This window comes from Mustela lutreola, chromosome 3, assembly GCF_030435805.1.
Source record: "Mustela lutreola isolate mMusLut2 chromosome 3, mMusLut2.pri, whole genome shotgun sequence".
Classification (NCBI taxonomy): Eukaryota; Metazoa; Chordata; class Mammalia; order Carnivora; family Mustelidae; genus Mustela; species Mustela lutreola.
Genome location: NC_081292.1, coordinates 182940659 through 182959126, shown reverse-complemented (window position 1 = coordinate 182959126; position 18468 = coordinate 182940659). Strand labels below are relative to the sequence as shown.

The following is an 18468-nucleotide window of genomic DNA, read 5'->3' as shown; positions in this document are numbered from 1 at the left end:
ATAATTACATACTTAATTATATTCTTTAAAAGTTTCAAACTTTACAGATAAGGCTGGAAACTTCTGGTCCCAATTTCTTCATGTTTTGTAACTTTTTTCCTGCATTATAACTGGCTTTCCTTTTTTTAGCAGTGTATTTTGAAAGAGTTCCATGACATTATACAGTCTTCTGTTTTTGATGACTCTACCATAATTTTTTAAAAGATTTTTTAAATCCATTTTGAGAGAGAGAGAGAACAAGAAGGGGGAAGGAGCAGAGGGAGAGGTAGAGAGAGAATCCTCAAGCAGATTCCACACTGAATACAAAGCCCAATGTGGGACTCCATCCCAGGGCCCTGAGATCATAACCTGAGCTGAAATCAACAGCCTATGGTTTAACTGACTGAGCCACCCCGGTGCTCCAAAGGCTCTACCATAATTTAACCAATGTCTCCCCACTGCCTGCTTTTTGTCTTTGTTTTGGTGTAGGGGCAGGGGTTTGGCTACTATAAACAGTGCTGCATTGAACATTTCTCTATCAAAATCTTCACATGGATCATTATTTACCAAAGGATACGTTCTGAGAGGTGTAATTGTTGAATTGATCTTAAGGCTTCTGTTTCACGTTCCCAAATTCTACATGGGTAGGATTTCTATTAAGGATCAGTTAACGCACTCCAGGCAGAGAGAATGACCTGAGTAAAGAATAAAAGTAGGAAAGTGCCATGTGTGATTACAGTCTAGAGCAGCGAGGGGCCACAGATCTTCCCGAAGTGATGAAAATGGTCTGTACCTGCCACATCCAATATGGTAGCCACTAGTCATATGTGGCCACTGAGTGCTGGAGATATGGTTCATATGACTGGGGAACTGAAGTCTTACTTTAATTTCAATTTGGCCACACGTGGCCAGTGGCTGCCATATTGGACAGTGACAGCTCTCAAGCATAAGGTGTCTCCATTCAGCCTGACACTCAGCTCATCAAATAGTGGGTCCCTTCCACGTGCCAGGGTCATTCTGGGCAGTAGGAAATCATCAGTGACAGGACAAAGTTCTTGTCCTCATGATGCTTACAGTTTCCACAGAGAAAGAGAGAATAAACACAAGAAGTCATTTCATACATGCAATTCGGACATTTGTGGGAAAAAAAAATAAAGCCAAGTCCTGGGTAGACAGTGACTCAGGGTTGGGGGCTTGACTTCAGAGAGGACCCTCCCCAGCATCTCAGTTGACCTGGGATCTGAACGAATGCCATGGAGTCCAATCTGCGGAGAGGTGTGATGGGAAAAGCATTCTAGGCAGAAGGAAGGGCAAGCAAGGACTCTTGAGCATGTTGCTGTCAGGCCGGGAAGGCTGGAGCACGACAGGGCAGGAGAGGCTGGAGTACCAGAATGCTCAGTCACCATGATGCAGGCAAGGCTGGGTCGCAGAGGGCCTCCCCACCCCGGCGCCGGCCCCGCAAGTTCACTTCATGTGTGGAGAACTGAAACCAAAGCTGCTTGGCCCAGTGCACCCAGAACACTCTACCGAGATCTAGACAGTCATCTCCAGTGCCTGATGTTCTGCAAGAAGGAGGGTAGTGACATTTGACCCACTGAGATCCTTCCTCTGTTGAGCTCCCTTGTATCCAGCGGCTTGCTGTGGGAGAGTATCAAGTCCAGGCCCTACCTGCATGACACACAGCCAGCCTAGAAGAGAAGCGACATCAGTCAAGGGTCCCATGAGTGAATGTGTGAGTGCAGAACATGGAAAGTGCTAAGAAGGGGCACCTGGGTGGCTCAGTGGGTTAAAGCCTCTGTCTTCGGCTCAGGTCATGATCCCGAGGTCCTGGGATTGAGCCCCACATCGGGCTCTCTGCTCAGCGGGGAGCCTGCTTCCTCCTCTCTCTCTGTCTGTCTCTCTGCCTACTTGTGATCTCTGTCTGTCAAAGAAAGAAAGAAAGAAAGAAAGAAAGAAAGAAAGAAAGAAAGAAAGAAAAAGTGCTAAGAAGGAAACCTATACACACTGCAGTGGAGTGTTAAGTGTGCACTTGACCTGGCGTGGGAGCCCCAGAAGGCAGAGGGAAAGGAACAACTATAATGAGAGCAAAGGCTAGATGGCACTTATTATTTTAATCCCTCTACACATGGTAATTCATGTGATTCTCACAACACCCCTGTGAGGTCAGTTCTATTATTGTACCCATTTCACAGATGAGGGAAATGTTAAGGCCAAGACCATGCAACTGGTTAGTGGCAGAGCCAGGATTTAGACCCAGGGACTCTGCCTTGAGTGCATGTGTCCATTCACTCTGATAAACAGATCAGATGTGGCTCTCTGGAGACAGATCCTGGAACAAAGACGAGGCATTTTCCTGTTTTATATATTTCTAAAGTAGCCTTGACTATACACTGTCTTTCCCCTTCCCTGAATACCCAGAAACTGCCCGTTCCCTACTGCACTCCCCCTGACAGCAGCCTCACAGCTGAGCTGCTTGGGAAGGACACTGTGCCTCATGAGGGAGCACAGAGCCTGGACCTGGCAAAATCAAAGAAGGCTTCCTGGAAGAGATCACATGGGAGCTGCATCCCGAAGGACAAAAGGCTATTTGCCAGGCAAAGGGTGTGGGGGACGTTTGAGGAGGAAGCAGTATGTGCAGAGTCCTAGAGGTGAGAGGGAGAGAACTTGGAAAGTTTTAGCTACTGCAAGAGGTTCAGGATGGGCTGGTGGAGGCTCTGGGAACCCAAATGAAGCACTGCCTGCCCTCCGGAGACTGACAGAGCCCGGAAGTGGGGCAGACAAATGCCCGCATGCTTGCCTGTTTGTGTGTTTTTCTTTCCTCCCTCAAGAAGCCGTAGGTGAGTAGATAGACTAAGAGGGATGCTACAGATAGATGGAGCCCCACAAGAAAAGTCTTACATTTAGGCGCTGGACAACAGACTCTCAGGCCAATGTTGGTGACGTCCTTGGAAGGTGCAGACATGGCCTCCTGAATCTCTATGCCAAGCCTCCTGACCTTTGATTGAATCTGCTGTTCCCCCCAAACCAGCATTTGTGATAAAACCTGTTCTTGTTCAGTTTGATGGTCTCCTCATTTTGTTTTATGATCTATTGCGTGGAGTTGTCTGCCATTATTCCATTCTCACAAATTTCCCATGTTTGAGCTCTGCTGAATCCCAGGGCTTGGGTGGGCAAGTGTGGGCACCCAACCACCAGAGGCAGCAATGTCACTAGCAGAAAATGCGTCTGGGGTTCTGAAGGACTGACGGTGGTCAATGACATTTTGGAAACCCATTTACAAAAGCAACAAGGTGTGGAGTGCTAGATGCATTTCTTGGGCTTCACACACACCCTTTGGGGTAAATACTTCTATTATCCCCACTTTCCAGGTGAGGAAACTGAGGCCCTAGGAAATTGCCTGAGTCACAGAGCTGGTAAAAGTAAGATTCAGGGGATGCCTGGGTGGCTCAGTCGGTTAAGCCACTGCCTTCGGCTCAGGTCATGATCCCAGAGTCCTGGTATTGAGTCCTGCATCGGGCTCCTTGCTTGGCAGGGAGCCTGCTTCTCTCTCTGCCTCTGCCTGCTGTGTGCTTGTGCTCTCTCTCTCTCTCTCTCTCATTCTCTCTCTGACAAATAAAAATCTTTTAAAAAAACTTTTTTAAAAAGTAAGATTCAAACCCAGACCATTTTTTAAATTAATTTATTTATTTATTAAAGAGAGAGAAAGCGACCACAGGCAGACAGAGTGGCAGGCAGAGGCAGAGGGAGAAGCAGGTTCCCTGCTGAGGAAGGAGCCCGATGTGGGACTCGATCCCAGGATCCTGGGATCATGACCTGAGCCGAAAGCAGCCACTCAACCAACTGAGCCACCCAGGAGTCCCGGTCACACTTTTAAATCAATGTTATTGAAGTATAATATTCATTCAATAAAACCCATCCTTTTCCTCCATTTTAAATACTGAAATAATTGCAGATTCATGCTTAACTGTGGGGAAAAAATTGAGAGAGACCTCAGGTACACATAGCCTACTCCCCCCAGTGCTAACATCTTGCAGACCTGTTACACAATATTATAGCCAGGATTTTTTTTTCACTTTTTGGTGGGTGGCAAAATGTACATGAAATGTATCCATTTAACCATCTTTGGGTGTATTAATTCAGTGACATTCAGGATGTTCACACTGTTGTGCAACTATCACCACCATCTACTTCCGGAACACTATTATCGTCCTAGAATAAACTTTAGACCCACTGAACAGTCAGTTCCCCTTCCCCCTTCCCCTAGATCCTGGAAACCATCCTTATACTTTCTGTTTCTATAAATTTGTCAATTCTGAGAAACTCATGGAAGTGGATATGCATACAATATTTGTCCTTTGGCTTATTTCGCTTACCATAAAGTTTTCAAGACTCATCCATATTATAGTATGTATCAGATGTACATTCCTTTTTTTAGAAAGATTTATTTTTTATTTTTTTTAAAGATTTTATTTATTTCTTTGACAGAGACATATCAGAAGTAGGCAGAGAGGAAGGCAGAGAGAGGAGGAAGCAGACTCCCCGATGAGCAGAGAGCCCAATGTGGGACTCGATCCCAGAACCCTGAGATCATGACCCGAGCTGAAGGCAGAGGCTTTAACCCACTGAGCCACCCAGGCGCCCCAGAAAGATTTATTTTTATTTACTTTCGAGAGAGTGGGGGAGGAGCAGAAGGAGAGAGAGAATCCCAAGCAGACTCCCTGCTGAGCACGGAACCCAATCTGGGGCTCCATCCCACAACCCTGAGGTCATGACCTGAGCTGAAACCAAGGGTCAGATGCTCAGCTGACTGAGCCACCCAGGAGCCCCCAGACTCTCATTCCTATTTGATGCTGAATAATAGTCCATTGTATGAATAGACCACGTATTATTTATTTATCTCTTGATGAATATTTGGGCTGTTGTTGCCTTTTGGCTTTTGTGGAAAATGTTGCTATGAACGTGGGTGTCAAGTGTCTATTTAAATCCCTGCTTTCAATATTGACATTGACATAATCTACTCATCTTTTTCAGATTTCCTGTTTCATTTGTACTCATTTGTGTGTGTGTGTGTGTGTGTGTGTGTGTGTGTGTGAAGTTCTATACAATTTTATCACGTGTGTAGGCTTGTGGATCCACCACGAAGGTCAAGATACTTGAATAGCTCCAACACTAAAAGGATCCTTCAAGTCACCCTTCCATAATCACTCTCCACCCTCTCCACCTTCCACCATACCCACTGGGGCCACTAATCTGACCTTCACTTCCAAAACTTTGTCATTGCACAAGTGTTCTGTACATGGAACAATACGGTACATAACCTTCTGAGATAGGCTTTTTCACTCAGCATAATTTCTGGGAGATTCCTCCAAATAATTGTGTATTTCAATAGTTTGTTTCTCTTATCGAGGAATTACAATCCATAGCCTGTAGAACAGTTAGTGTAATCATTCTTCTGTTGAAGGACCTCTGGACTAATTCTAGTTTTTGACTATTACAAATGAAGTTGCAACTTATATACAGATTTCTGTGTGAACATAGTCTTAGTTTCCCTGGGATATATGCCAGGAGTACATTCTCTGGTATAGATATACTATAGTTTGCCTAACCATTCATCTAGTAAAGGACGACAATGTGGCTTGCTTCCAGTTTGGGCTATTATGAATAAAGCTGCTATAAAAATTCATGTGCAGATTTTTGCATGAATATGAACCATTTCTCTGGGGGAAAATGCCTAGGAGTGCAGCGGATAGATCATATGGTAGTTGCATCTCAGGTTTTTTTTTTTTTTTAAGATTTTATTTATTAATTTGACAGAGAGAAATCACAAGTAGACGGAGAGGCAGCCAGAGAGAGAGAGAGAGGGAAGCAGGCTCCCTGCTGTGCAGAGAGCCGGATGCGGGACTCGATCCCAGGACCCTGAGATCATGACCTGAGCCGAAGGCAGCGGCTTAACCCACTGAGCCACCCAGGCGCCCCACATCTCAGGTTTTTTAAAGAAATTCCCAAACTATTTCCAGAGTGGCTGTACCATTTTACCTTCCAGCCAGCAACATATGAGTGATCTAGTTTCTCCACCTCTTTGTTAATATTTGGTATTGTGACCATTTTTTCTTTTAAGTACTCTGATAGGAGTGTAGCAATATCCCATTAGGATTCTAATTTGCATTTCTCTGATGGCAATGATGCAGAACATCTTTCCATGTACACAGGATGTCCATCTGTACATCCTATTTGGTGAAATGTCTGTTCATGATTTTTGCCCATTTTTAAATGGATTACTTGATTTTTCACTGTTAAGTGGAAAGAGATTTTTCTCTTTGTAGAAATATCCTGGTCCTTTGTCAGATATGTGGTTTGCAAACATTTTCTCTGAGTCTTTAGCTTGTCTTTTCATCCTCTTAAAAGGGTCCTTCACAGAACAAATTGTGGTAATTTTGATGAGGTCCAGTTTATCGATTTTCTCCCTTATGGATCATGCTTTTGGTGTTGAGTCTAACAAGTCTTTGTCTAGTCCTAGATCCTGAAGATTTTCTCTGACTTTTTTTCCTAAACATTTTATAGTTTTATATTTACTTTTAACTCTGTGATCCATTTTGAGTGACTCGGGCTTCATGAAAACTCACTGTGCATGGGCAGGCTTTGGTATTCTGCAACAGCTCCAGATCCAAGGGGACCACTATGCAGATTTCTGGAGCCCTAGCTCAGTAGCTTCCCTCTTGTTGATACTCTACAAGGAAGCTCTGCTCTTAACCATTACACTATACTGCCTCTTCTGTAAGGTAGAGGTTGTGCAGGTACAGATCAGTCATTAGTCAATTATACTGACTGAGTCCAGGTAAAACTCCACAAAAGATGTGAAGAAGAAGACCTCTGACTTAGGATTCTCCAGAAAAACAGAACCAATAGAAAATATAGACGGATAGACAGATAGCTATTAAGGGATTGGTTCACATGAGTAGGGAGGCTGAGGAGCCCCAAGATCTGTAAGCTGGAGCCCCGGGAGAGCTGATGGTAGTGTAATTCCAGTCCGAGTCAGAAGGCCTGAGAACCAGAAGAGTCTATGATCTAAGTTCCAGTCCAAGCTAAGCTTGAAGGTAAGAGAAGTCCAATATCTCAGTTCAAAGACAGGCAGAGAGAGTGAACTTTCCCTTCCTCAGCCCTTTGTTCTGTTCAATTGGGTGGACGAGGCCCACCCTCATCAGGGAGAGAAATCCGCTTTACTCAGCGTATGGATTCCACTGCTAATCTCCTCCAAAAATACCCTCCCTCACCAACACACCCTGAATATTTGACCAAGTATCTGGGCACACTATGACCCTGCCAAGTTGACAATAAAATTAACCCTCACAACATCCTACCCCAGCCACCCCCACATGAGCCCAAGGTAGTGATTGGGAAATTTGAGACAGTGGCAGCATGTTGAGCAAAAGGATTGCACAGGGACAAACCATGACGTCCCTCTCTTCCACGTGACCTATCATTCACTCTTCTTCCTGCACCCCTACCTCTCCAGTCCCTCCAACCTCCTCCATCCATGAGGAGCCAGGAAATCAGTTGCCAACACCCCCTATCCAGCTCCCAAGCTTTGGCTAAAATGAGCCCAAATGGGGATATCATACCCTGGTTCATGGCTGGGCCCCAGAGCTTGCACCTGTTTTCTCTGGATCTTGAGGTCTCAGACCTTGGAGTTGGAAACCCCAAAGATTGGTTTTGAATCTTTCTTGGCATAAAACGAAGGCCACAGGATAGAGGATGGGAGTGGGCACAGGAAGAAGAAGACCTTGAGGGAGGAAGTGTCGGGGGCACAGGACAGACAAGGAAAAACAATCAGGAACTGAAAAGAGTCTTAACCCCCTTCATCCAGAGGATACAGACTGATAACTCTCAAGTGGAAGCTAGCCTAAAGGAACATTTTGTTTAAATTACACAATATCTTCAATTTTGGGGGCCTACGATTCAAGAAGTATATGTTGCCTACAACTCAACATCTTCCAATATTCTTGACAGATCAGAAGACGTGGTGACGGCGGACACACATTCTCACAGGACAACTGGTTAGAATTCTGTAGGCATGGCCCCCTTTGGACAGAGTATGTGTCTTTGGTTTTATTGCAGTCTCCCCACTCCGGTCACCCACCGGCACTGAGTCTCGGCATCATTCCTCATTGAACTCTGAACCAGCACTGTTTTTCTTTTTCTTTCTTCTTCTTCTTCTTCTTCTTCTTTTTTTAAAGATTCTATTGATTTAGGGGCGCCTGGGTGGTTCAATGGGTTAAGCTTCTGCCTTCGGCTCAGGTCATGATCTCAGGGTCCTGGGATCAAGCCCCTCATCGGGCTCTCTGCTCAGCAGGGAGCCTGCTTCCCCCTCTCTCTCTGCCTGCCTCTCTGCCTACTTGTGATCTCTCTGTCAAATAAATCAATAGAATCTTTTCTTTTAAAGAAAAGAATCTTTTAAAGAAAAGATTCTATTGATTTATTTGACACAAAGAGAGCAGGGGGAGCAGCAGGCAGAGGGAGAGAGAGAAGCAGGCTCCCTGCTGAGTAGGGAGCCTGAAGTGGGGCTCGATCCCAGGACCCTGAGGTCATGACTTGAGCTAAAAACAAGAGCTGGACGCTTACCCGTCTGAGCCACCCATTCGCCCCCCAGGCACTGTTTTTCTGACTCCCTACCTGTGTCATATTTTATCTGACCTGCCTGGCCTTCTTGGGCCCCTACTCTTTTGACCTCTTCGCAAGTCTGAGTCCTTCATGTAACAGAAGAAACAAGTTCAAAGAAAGGTACGGCCTGCTGATGACCTTGAGTGACTCAGTGGCAGAATCAGAACCAGAATCAGGACCAGAGTTCCAGTGCCTCGTTCTTCTGAGGCTCTCCTGGGCCTGAGTCTTCAACGCCTGTCCCCTGGCAGTGCCCGAAGCTCTTCTCCTCTGAGGCACTCAATGGGAAACTGAGGCCTGCTAGCCATCAGGACTCCCACTGCTGGGGACTCCAGACTGAAGAGAAGGGCCTGACTGCTTGTGTGGGCAGGGAGTCATGTGATCTGGACAGGAACGTCCGAGTAGCAGGAACTGTCTTGAAATCAGAGCTACGTTGGGAGATGCAGACCGAACGGCACTTGGAAGGGGGCCAAAAGTGTGGTGGGCCTCAGGCCAGGAGGGGAAAATAAGTTCCTGCATTTCGGTCAACGAGACTCTTCCGCCAGAGCTCGCCACTTCTGCCTTTGGAAAGTGTTTCACAATGTGTGTGAGGACAGCTGAGATCAGCTGAGGGTGGAGAGGAGGTGTGGGCTTGCACACGGACGGGCAGGCACCAGCCCTCAGAGAGAGAGTGTGTGTGCTGAGTGGCCGCGAGCATCCCACTCGCACGCATAGTGCCTGAGTCTGCCATCCTCATGACAGGTGAGTAGCCCCCTCCAGGGCCAGAGTCCTAAAAGGGGGTTGGGAGTAGGGGAGAGTCAGGGACTGCCATGGGTATCCTGGCCTCGACCCAATGCCAGATAGTAGCCGGGGGTTGGGCTCTTTTCATCAAGTGCTGAGTGTCCCATTTGTCTGTTCTCTGAGGATTTGGAGCTCCTGGAGCTTACCTGTCTGATGGAGGAGGCAGGGTGAGGCCATGGGACTTACACATTGGCATCAGTGTGCCCTCCTCAGAGCCCAGTGTCCCCCTCTGCATCCTTTGTGGCAGGAGAGACCTGGATTTGAGAATCTCTCTGCCCACATGGAAGGAGAGTAATTCTAGCAGCTTCTGAAATATTTGGTTGGTCGGGGCACCTGGGTGACTCAGTAGGGTAAGCGTCCAGCTCTTGTTTTCAGCTCAGGTCATGATCTCAGGGTAGTGACACTGACCCCCAGATTGGGCTCCATGCTCCACGTGGAATCTGCTGGAGATTCTCTCCCTGTCTCCCTCTTCTTCCCCCTTGCATGTGCTTGCTCTTTCTCTCAATAAATTAAACAAACAAACAAACAAACAAATAAATAAAATCTTGACACATTTGGCCAATGGTTGGAGGTGATGGACCCAAGATGGGAATCAAGGGTCCCTGTTCACATGGGTCTTAATCTCTCCCCTTTGTCAGGAAGCCACTGTAGGGGGGAACAACAGAGAGCTTTACACCTGGGCCACCAGAAAGAAACCAGGCACTCACCACCCCTCCTTGGGGCCCTTTGCAGGTGACAAGGACCCTCAAAGGCCAAGCAGGCCCAACTATGGCTCCATCTCCAGCCCACCCAGCTCGGAGCCACACGAGCAAGAAGCTCTTAGAACAACATACCTGAGTGAGAAGATCCCCATCCCCGACACAGAACCGGTAAGAAGACTGGAAACATCCTGGGGTCTTTCAGGATTGACAGGATGTTATAGGATCTCACAGGCCAGGGGAAAGAGATCTTTTGAAGACCATGGGAAGTCCCTTCCAGCTCTGAGCAGCAGTGACTGACAGTGGCGACTGGTCCTCTTCTGTTTCTGTCCTTAGCACTTACCTAGGGGGCTCACATTTTGTCTAAAAATGATCGAGTGGATTTCTGAGCGAATCCCAGCTTTCTTACGGACAGAAAGGGATCTGGGGCGAGTTGAGGCTGGAGCCTAGAGCATCTCTTGTGGTACTAGAGAAAAAGACCAGGGCGAGGACACCGGGAGAAATGACGGAAGCTGACAGGATGCTTTCTAGAGTGCTGTCAGCCTGCACTTCCAGAATCTTCAGCAGATCCTTAGGTTGCCAGGCCTCGCCCTGGAATGGGATGGGGAGATCTTAGGCTCAGTGGACTCCAGAAAGGAGGGACTGTGGTTTGAAAAGGGACTGGGGAAGGAGGAGCAGGACCAGGGAGGCCTGACCCCAGGAAAGACACCCTCTGGGCTCTGAGGATCTGCTGAGTCAGGGCAAGCATGAGGCAGACTGGTCAGTCGTAGGCCGGCTGCCAAACTGGACAGATCCAGAAAGCAAATCCAGTATGACTCAGCAAATCCTGCTGCTTCCTCCCACTCCATGCCCTCCACCCCAGGGTGGCAGCTCCAGGAATGGGGGAAAGGAGGGGACAGGGCTAGATAGCCTGGGGCTGATGAGCTCAGAGGGGCTCAGCGGGGGGCACGCCAAGGCACCAACATCTCCTCCCTTCACTCTCACCTGCAGGGCACATTCAGCCTGAGGAAGCTGTGGGCCTTCACAGGGCCCGGCTTCCTCATGAGCATCGCTTTCCTGGATCCAGGAAACATTGAGTCGGATCTTCAGGCTGGCGCTGTGGCTGGATTCAAAGTGATTGAGTTGGGGCACCCTTGGGAGGGCAGAGCCTCCCCCACCCTGCAACTTGACATACTTCCCCAGAGTGGACTCCATGGCTGGTGTTGGAGGGAGCAGGCATCAAGTTCAAATGGACCCAAAAAGGGCCCCCAGGGCTGCCCTGCCAGTGTGGGATGTATGGGGGAGAGGTGCTGGTCTTCTGGCTCCATCTCCTCTATTCCCTCCCCAAGGGGTGTCCTTAGAGGGTTAGAGGGTACCAGCAGCAGCTTGGGTTGCCAAAGGGTTCCCCACCCCCCCAAACCCCCACCACTGAAGGCCTCTCCCTATCTTCTCACAGCTGCTCTGGGTGCTCCTATGGGCCACAGTGCTGGGCCTGCTCTGCCAGCGGCTTGCTGCCCGGCTGGGCGTGGTGACAGGCAAGGACTTGGGTGAGGTCTGCCATCTCTACTACCCTAAGGTGAGCTTGGTGCACCTGGACAGGGAGCACTCACAAACCCCAAGCCCCAAACAGCTATTTACAGCTTCCATGGTCAAATAAACACATCATCTCAAGCGAGGCATCACAAGTCCATTTGATAGATGGGAAGACTGAGGCTCAAACTAATAGCGCACAGACTGAGAGGGATGTTAGAGATACCTGCTCATTTTACAGGAGGGGACATTGAAACCTGGGAAAGTGACTTGCCCAAGGTGCAAGTTAGGTAGGCACTGGCTCGGGATGGTCATTGGCTGGAGTGGACACTGGGGACCCTACTGCCGGTGACCGTCCAGGTGGGAAAACAGAAACCAGGCCATTAGATATTTCAAAGGTATTTAATGCAGGGATGCAGTCACGAAGCTATTGGAAGGGCTGGAGGAGCAAGGAAAGGAGGTGTTACCCAGGGATCAGAAAGCTGCTGGGCAGCTGCCCCAGTCACCATTTGCGGCCAAGCTTCTGGAAGCATGGCCACCAAAACTGAGAGAGCCCCGGCTGCCAAGGTGCTCTTGCTGGCAACACTGCCAGGAACACCCCTAGAAGTAGGGGGGGAAAAACGATCTCTCCTTGCCTTTCAATCTCTCTTAATTGTTTCCTACAAAACCTAACTGGAAGCCAGCGGGCGAGGCCGGCAGGTGTTGCAAGCTGGCTGCCTGCCCAACCTTATCATGCAGGGTACAGAAAGCCATGGGACATCAACAAATAATGAGGATAACTGGCCCATCATTGGTAAAGGGTTGCCTCTTCCCCCAGGTGCCCCGCACACTCCTCTGGCTGACCATCGAACTAGCCATCGTGGGCTCAGACATGCAGGAGGTCATTGGCACCGCCATTGCGTTCAGTCTGCTCTCAGCCGGACGGTACCACCCCAACGGGTCCCAGTTCTGCAGTCCAGGGACCTCCCTGGACTTGCCCGAGTCCCTTTGACCCAGCCGAACCCTCTGACTTAGAGCTGTTGTGCTGTGTTGCTTGCTGGGGTGGGGGGGTGTGCATCAGAGAGATGTTGAAATTCTGAGAGACCCAGAAACGTGGAGTGACTCCTCTCAAGTCACACAGATGCCAGTCACCACTAGGGCTTAGGAACTGAAGCCCAGAGCTCGAGGTCAGGCTGGCTCCCCACCCAGTTTGGCCTTTCTTTCCTTGTGTTTTGTGTCATTTTCCCATCCCCAGCACGCTCTGCTCCCCTCTCCCCTTAGCTGCCTAGAGCCACGTGGGTCCCTGCTCCCAGGAGGCCAGATTCCACAGTCTCCTGCCTGGGGAGGTGGAGGGGGGGCGGTGGGGGGCGGTTTCCAGACCCTTGCCCCTCCGCTGGGCTGACCCTGGCCACTCCGGTTTCAGAATCCCGCTCTGGGGCGGCGTCCTCATCACCATCGTGGACACCTTCTTCTTCCTCTTCCTTGACAACTATGGTGGGTGCGCCGCTTGGCTCACAAGCGACGGGTATAAACCTCGCTCTGCCGTACTGAGAGGAGAGAAAGACTCGCAGCCCGCTCACTCCGGCTGTGTGTGGGCTTGAGCGAGTTACTTGGACTTGGGTTTTTTCATCTATACCATTACCAATCGCTTATAATTGTTGTTGGTGTTGTTACCCTTTGCTTTCCCCCTAGGGTTGCGGAAGCTGGAAGCCTTTTTTGGATTCCTTATTACTATTATGGCCTTGACCTTCGGCTACGAGGTGGGAAGCCAAGGAAGCCAAAGCCGCAACACTCCCCTCCCCCCTCCCGCCAAGGCCATTCCTCCCGGCCCCCTGCAGAGCCTGGGGGAGGGAGGGGGACAGCGGCCTTTAGCCACGCCCCCTAGCGGCCAGGGTGCGGGCGGATGGTGGGAACAGCCTGTCACCCAGGTCTCGGCCTGACCAGGCGTCTCCCCACAGTACGTGGTCGCGAGACCCGCCCAGCTAGCGCTTCTTCAGGGCCTGCTCCTGCCCTCGTGCCCGGGCTGCGGCCGTCCAGAGCTGCTGCAGGCCGTGGGCATCGTCGGCGCCATCATCATGCCTCACAACATCTACCTGCACTCGGCCCTGGTGAAGGTGAGCCAAGCTTGGAAGGGGAGGGAGTGATGTCAGCTCCCCTCCGCCCGGCTCGTGCGGTCACCGAACACGGAGCCCCGCCCCTTTGGCTCCCGCCTTCCTGATTTCAGGCGGGAAGTGATTCATTCCCTACTTATTCAATGTGTAGTAATAGGGTGTCTACTGTGTGCTGGGAATCAGGGAACAATGATGAAAAGGCAGACAAATCATCCGCCTTTCTAGGGCTTGTATTCTAGTGGGGCAGACAGACCAGGAGCAAGTAAACAGGTAAAGGAAAGAATTATAGATTGTGAAAGGTGCTTTGAAGGAAGGAAACAGAGAAATATGATAATGACTAAGCAGGAGCTGCTTTAGAAAAGTTAGTCGAGAAAGGCCTTTCTAAGGAGGTAATCTTTGAGACACAAAGGATGGGAAGGAAGATCAGGGGAGAAGATATTCCCAGTAGAGGGGATGGCAAGTGCAAAGGCCCTTAAGACAGGGTATAACTGGGCATACAGGAGGGGGTCAGCTGACCCAGGCCTGTCCCAAACTGCCACAGAGAGAAAGAAGAACTGAGGCTTGCAGGGAACAGAAGTAGAAGTGTGAAGATGGAGAATATTGGGGGAGCTCTGAGGAACTTTGGCTCTTTCCTCCCCTCTGACCTTCTTAGTCTCGAGAGATAGACCGGTCCCGCCGGACGGACATCCGAGAAGCCAACATGTACTTCCTGATTGAGGCCACCATCGCCCTGTCTGTCTCCTTCTTCATCAATCTCTTTGTTGTAGCCGTATTTGGGCAGGCCTTCTACCAGCAAACCAATGAGGCTGCGGTGAGCTACACCTCCCCACACAGCCACAGCCGGCCTCCCCAACCCCCAAACCCTGCAGGCTCTGCTGGGGACACCAGGCAATGCATCTGAGCCCTTTGAGTGTCTGTCCCACAGTTTCTGTAAGGGTAGGGGAGGGCATCTGTGGACTGGCCTCTGGCTGAGACCCCTCCCCCACTCTGTTGGGGAGTCATGGTTCCGACAACCTTGGGGGGGGGGTGGAGGAGGGGACAAGGCACAGACATCCAAAGGAGGTGACTGGGAGGGAGGAGCTGTCTTGGAGGAGTCTTGGAGGACCCAACTGTACCTTGAAGGATGCCAGGATTTGTCCAGTGAACTTTGGGGAGAGCATTCTGGGAATTGGGGCCCACTTGAACATGAGCACAGAGTTGGGAAGGTTCAAGCAGTCCTTTTCTTCTCTGAGTCCTCTCTCCTGATCATCTTCATCATTAGCAGATAAACCATCATCCATTCAGCAAAGATTTACTGAGTATGTTATGGCTTAGTCAGTGCCTACATACTAGGGACAGAGCAGCCAATGATACAAAGCTCCTCGCTGGGTCTCTGGGATCTGGGACCTGTGCCTCTCTCCTTTCTCAGTGGGTTTTTGCCATGCGGGTCTGACAACTGCTAGCTAGGGGTGTGGGTGCTCACCGAACGCTGAGCACTGTAGGGCGCGCGGGCGGGGGGGGGGGGGGGGCGGACACTGGCCATGCCTCCGGGGATGCAGCAGGCACTGCCACTGTCTTGCTCTGTGGCCTTAAGGACCAGGCGGCCTCAGGCCTGTGCTAAGTGGGTCCAGTGTACGGGAGAGGGGCTGTGGAGCAGCTTGGGTCACTGCCAGCCAACTCATTGTGGTAATGCCCGCTCTTACAAACTCAACAGAACCCTGGAAACCGGGTTCCCGTATGGATTCTTCTCAATTTTAGATGTTGGCCACAAATTCACATTACAGAGGAAAAACATTCGTTAGTCAAAGAAACTGTCTGGCCGGATTCAGCCCGGTCAACAGTTTTCGACCCCTGGTGAAGGCCTGGCTGTCTAATTTTCTGAGACTGTGCACGTTACATCTGATTTTCTGAGACTGTGCACATCACCTTCCTACTGTCCCGGTGCCCACAGTTCAACGTCTGTGCCAACAGCAGCCTCCACGACTACGCCAAGATCTTCCCCAAGAACAACCTTACCGTGGACGTGGACATTTACCAAGGAGTAAGCACCAAGCAGGGGTGGGATTGGAAAGTAACCAACCGTCCAGCCCCAACCGGGCTCATCACCACGCCCACCTCGGGGTGGAGCTGTGCGAGGGGGCGGTGCCACAGGTCTAACCACACCTCGCCCCGCAGGGCGTGATCCTGGGCTGCATCTTCGGCCCGGTTGCCCTCTACATCTGGGCCGTGGGGCTCCTAGCGGCCGGGCAGAGCTCCACCATGACCGGCACGTACGCGGGACAGTTTGTGATGGAGGTGCGGTCTGGGGCGGGATGGGAAGGGCCAAGGGTCCCAGGTCAACGGCTACACTACTGGGGGGTCAGACACCTCATTACTCCTTTAAGCAGCCCAGAGGCGCTATTTTAAGCCCCGCTTTAACGATGAGAAAATCTGCAGAGAAGTAAGGCTGCTGGCTCAGTAGCTCACTCACTACTGGCTGCAGACCCACGATTAATAGGAGCCTTTACCCCAAAAGCTTAGTCTTAAGCATGCAGCTGTGGGGGAAACCCCTATTTCTTCTCTGCCAACTAGCATCAGAGCTGCTCCCATTTCAGAGATGGAAAAACAGGGGGTTTGCCCTGTTGCGAAATGGGCTGAGGGACGACAGAGGATCCCTCCTCTGGAATCCCTAGTCCTGAACCCCACCACAAAGGTGCCCCACTACCCCATACCCCAGGGCTTCCTGAAGCTGCGGTGGTCACGCTTTGCCCGCGTGCTCCTGACTCGCTCCTGCGCCATCCTGCCCACGGTGCTGGTGGCGGTCTTCAGGGACTTGAAAGACCTGTCAGGTCTCAATGACCTGCTCAACGTGCTGCAGAGCCTGCTGGTGAGCCCATGGTCCCTGGCACCCCTGCACCTGCTGAGCTGCACAGGAACCACAGCAAACCTCCATTCGCAGTCTGTCCCCCACCCTTAACACTCATCGAAATACACCTTGCCTCTAAGGCTCACAGCAGTCCCCAGGGGAACCACCATTGTCCCATTTCACTGACTGGAAAACTGATGTACACCGTTAAGTGTCCGGGGGCAGAGCTGGCATTCAGACTTGGGCAGCCTGGGACCAGAGCGCCCAAACGCTTTCTCCTGCTTTGAAGCCTCACAACTTTGGAAGGCACAGAGGTGGAGAGCCTAAAGGCTCTGAGCGATGAGGGGACTTGGCCGAGGGCACACAGGCAGAGCAGGACGGGAGCCCTGCTCCACTCCCCCGGTCCGGCTGCATTGTGAGGGCAGGGCCCCTCAGCCCCATCCTCCTGCTTCTCCCCAGCTTCCCTTTGCTGTGCTGCCGATCCTTACATTCACCAGCATGCCCGCTGTGATGCAGGAGTTTGCCAATGGCCGGTGAGTACCGCCCTCCCCCAACCCTGGACTTTCAGTTCTGCATTTGATCCTCACACCCACCCAGAGATAGGAATTACCAGCATCCAAAGAAGCTCATGAAGGTTAAGGAACGTGTGCAGGGACACCCTACAATCAAGTGTGGGGAACTAGGACTGGAATCTGGGGAGGGAGGCTATGTCTAGAACCTGAGCTCCTCACCGGCTCACCCCAGACTCTGCTCTTGCCAAATCGCACCAGTGTGAAGTTGGAGGGCCCAGGAGACAGGAGCGGGCAAGTGGTCTGCTGCGCCAGATCCCGCAGCCCAGAGAAGGTGGCTTTGCGCATGCCCTCAGCCTCCTCCAGGCTGGCTTGGGCAGTGGAGAAAAGGAAGAGATGCAGCCAGTGCTGAGCAGCATCCCTCCTGCCCCCAGGCTGAGCAAGGCCATCACATCCTTCATCATGGCTCTGGTCTGTGCCATCAACCTCTACTTCGTGGTCATCTACCTGCCCAGCCTCCCGCACCCTGCCTACTTCGTCCTTGTAGCTCTGCTGGCTGCCGGCTACCTGGGCCTCACAGCCTATCTGGTACTGCAGGGCCAGAGGGTGCCTTGGGGATGGGGGAGGCAAGGAAAGGAGGCAAAGGATGGAGGGCACTGGGGAAAGGGGATTCACCTGGGCTTCCTGGGAGGTCTTGCTCTCTCCTGGACTCATGTCATCCTTCTCCCAGGTCTGGACCTGTCTCATTGCCCATGGAGCCACCCTTCTGGTCCACAGCTCCCATCAACATTTCTTGTATGGGCTTCTTGAAGAGTAGAAGAGGGGGAAGATCTCTGGATGAACTCCCCACCCTGTGGCTGGCTGGGGTTTGGGATGACTGGGGCAGACGGGCCTGCTGGGGTGTGTGTGAAGGCAGCAAGATGGAGTGGGAGTTTTGGAGGCAGGCCAACCTGGATTCCGTAGGAACCTGCTGTTTCCTAGGTTGGACAAGTGATTAACCTCCAGCCTCAGTGTTCTCATCTGTAGAATGGGGACAACACCAAACTTGCAATGGATGTAAAGCACTTTAACACAGTGCCTGACACTTGGGACTTAAAAACTATAGTAATTCCAAAAATATTTATGGAGCACCTATAGGAGTGACCTGACGGAGGGACCCAGTTGGGGCAGGACACCAGCTCTAAACCGGCGTTTAGGATAATCCGATGAATGCTCAATAAATGCTAGTTCACTTCTCGTCCAAAAGAGCGGGAGAGCAGAAACCGAGAAAGCACGAATCTGCTAGAGTAGCCTCAGAGTTTCTGTACCACCCGCAAACCACATCCCAGGCAGTAAAACGGAGGCGCAGTTGTCCCCTCTTCAGGCACCGGGTCGTGGAACCCGAGTCCTTGCCTCGGAGGCCCAGTTCATTTGCCATCTCCCCA

General features: G+C 51.0%; 1 protein-coding gene across 2 annotated transcripts; it reads left to right on the top strand.

The window, feature by feature from the left end:
* Positions 1-9199: 9199 nt before the first annotated feature.
* On the top strand, positions 9200-18289 carry SLC11A1 (solute carrier family 11 member 1). 2 transcript variants are annotated; one of them, XM_059168054.1, is made up of 15 exons: positions 9209-9375; positions 10147-10283; positions 11103-11225; positions 11548-11667; positions 12439-12545; positions 13024-13094; positions 13293-13360; positions 13559-13714; positions 14364-14522; positions 15642-15731; positions 15866-15985; positions 16407-16556; positions 16995-17068; positions 17479-17632; positions 17775-18289. In XM_059168054.1, the coding sequence occupies exons 1-15, from the start codon at positions 9369-9371 to the stop codon at positions 17859-17861; spliced, it is 1623 nt and encodes a 540-aa protein (XP_059024037.1). In that variant the 5' UTR covers positions 9209-9368; the 3' UTR covers positions 17862-18289. The 2 variants fall into 2 exon arrangements, with proteins under 2 accessions (XP_059024038.1, XP_059024037.1); XM_059168055.1 differs by lacking the exon at positions 16407-16556 and having other exon boundaries at positions 9200-9375.
* The last annotated feature ends 179 nt before the right edge of the window (positions 18290-18468 follow it).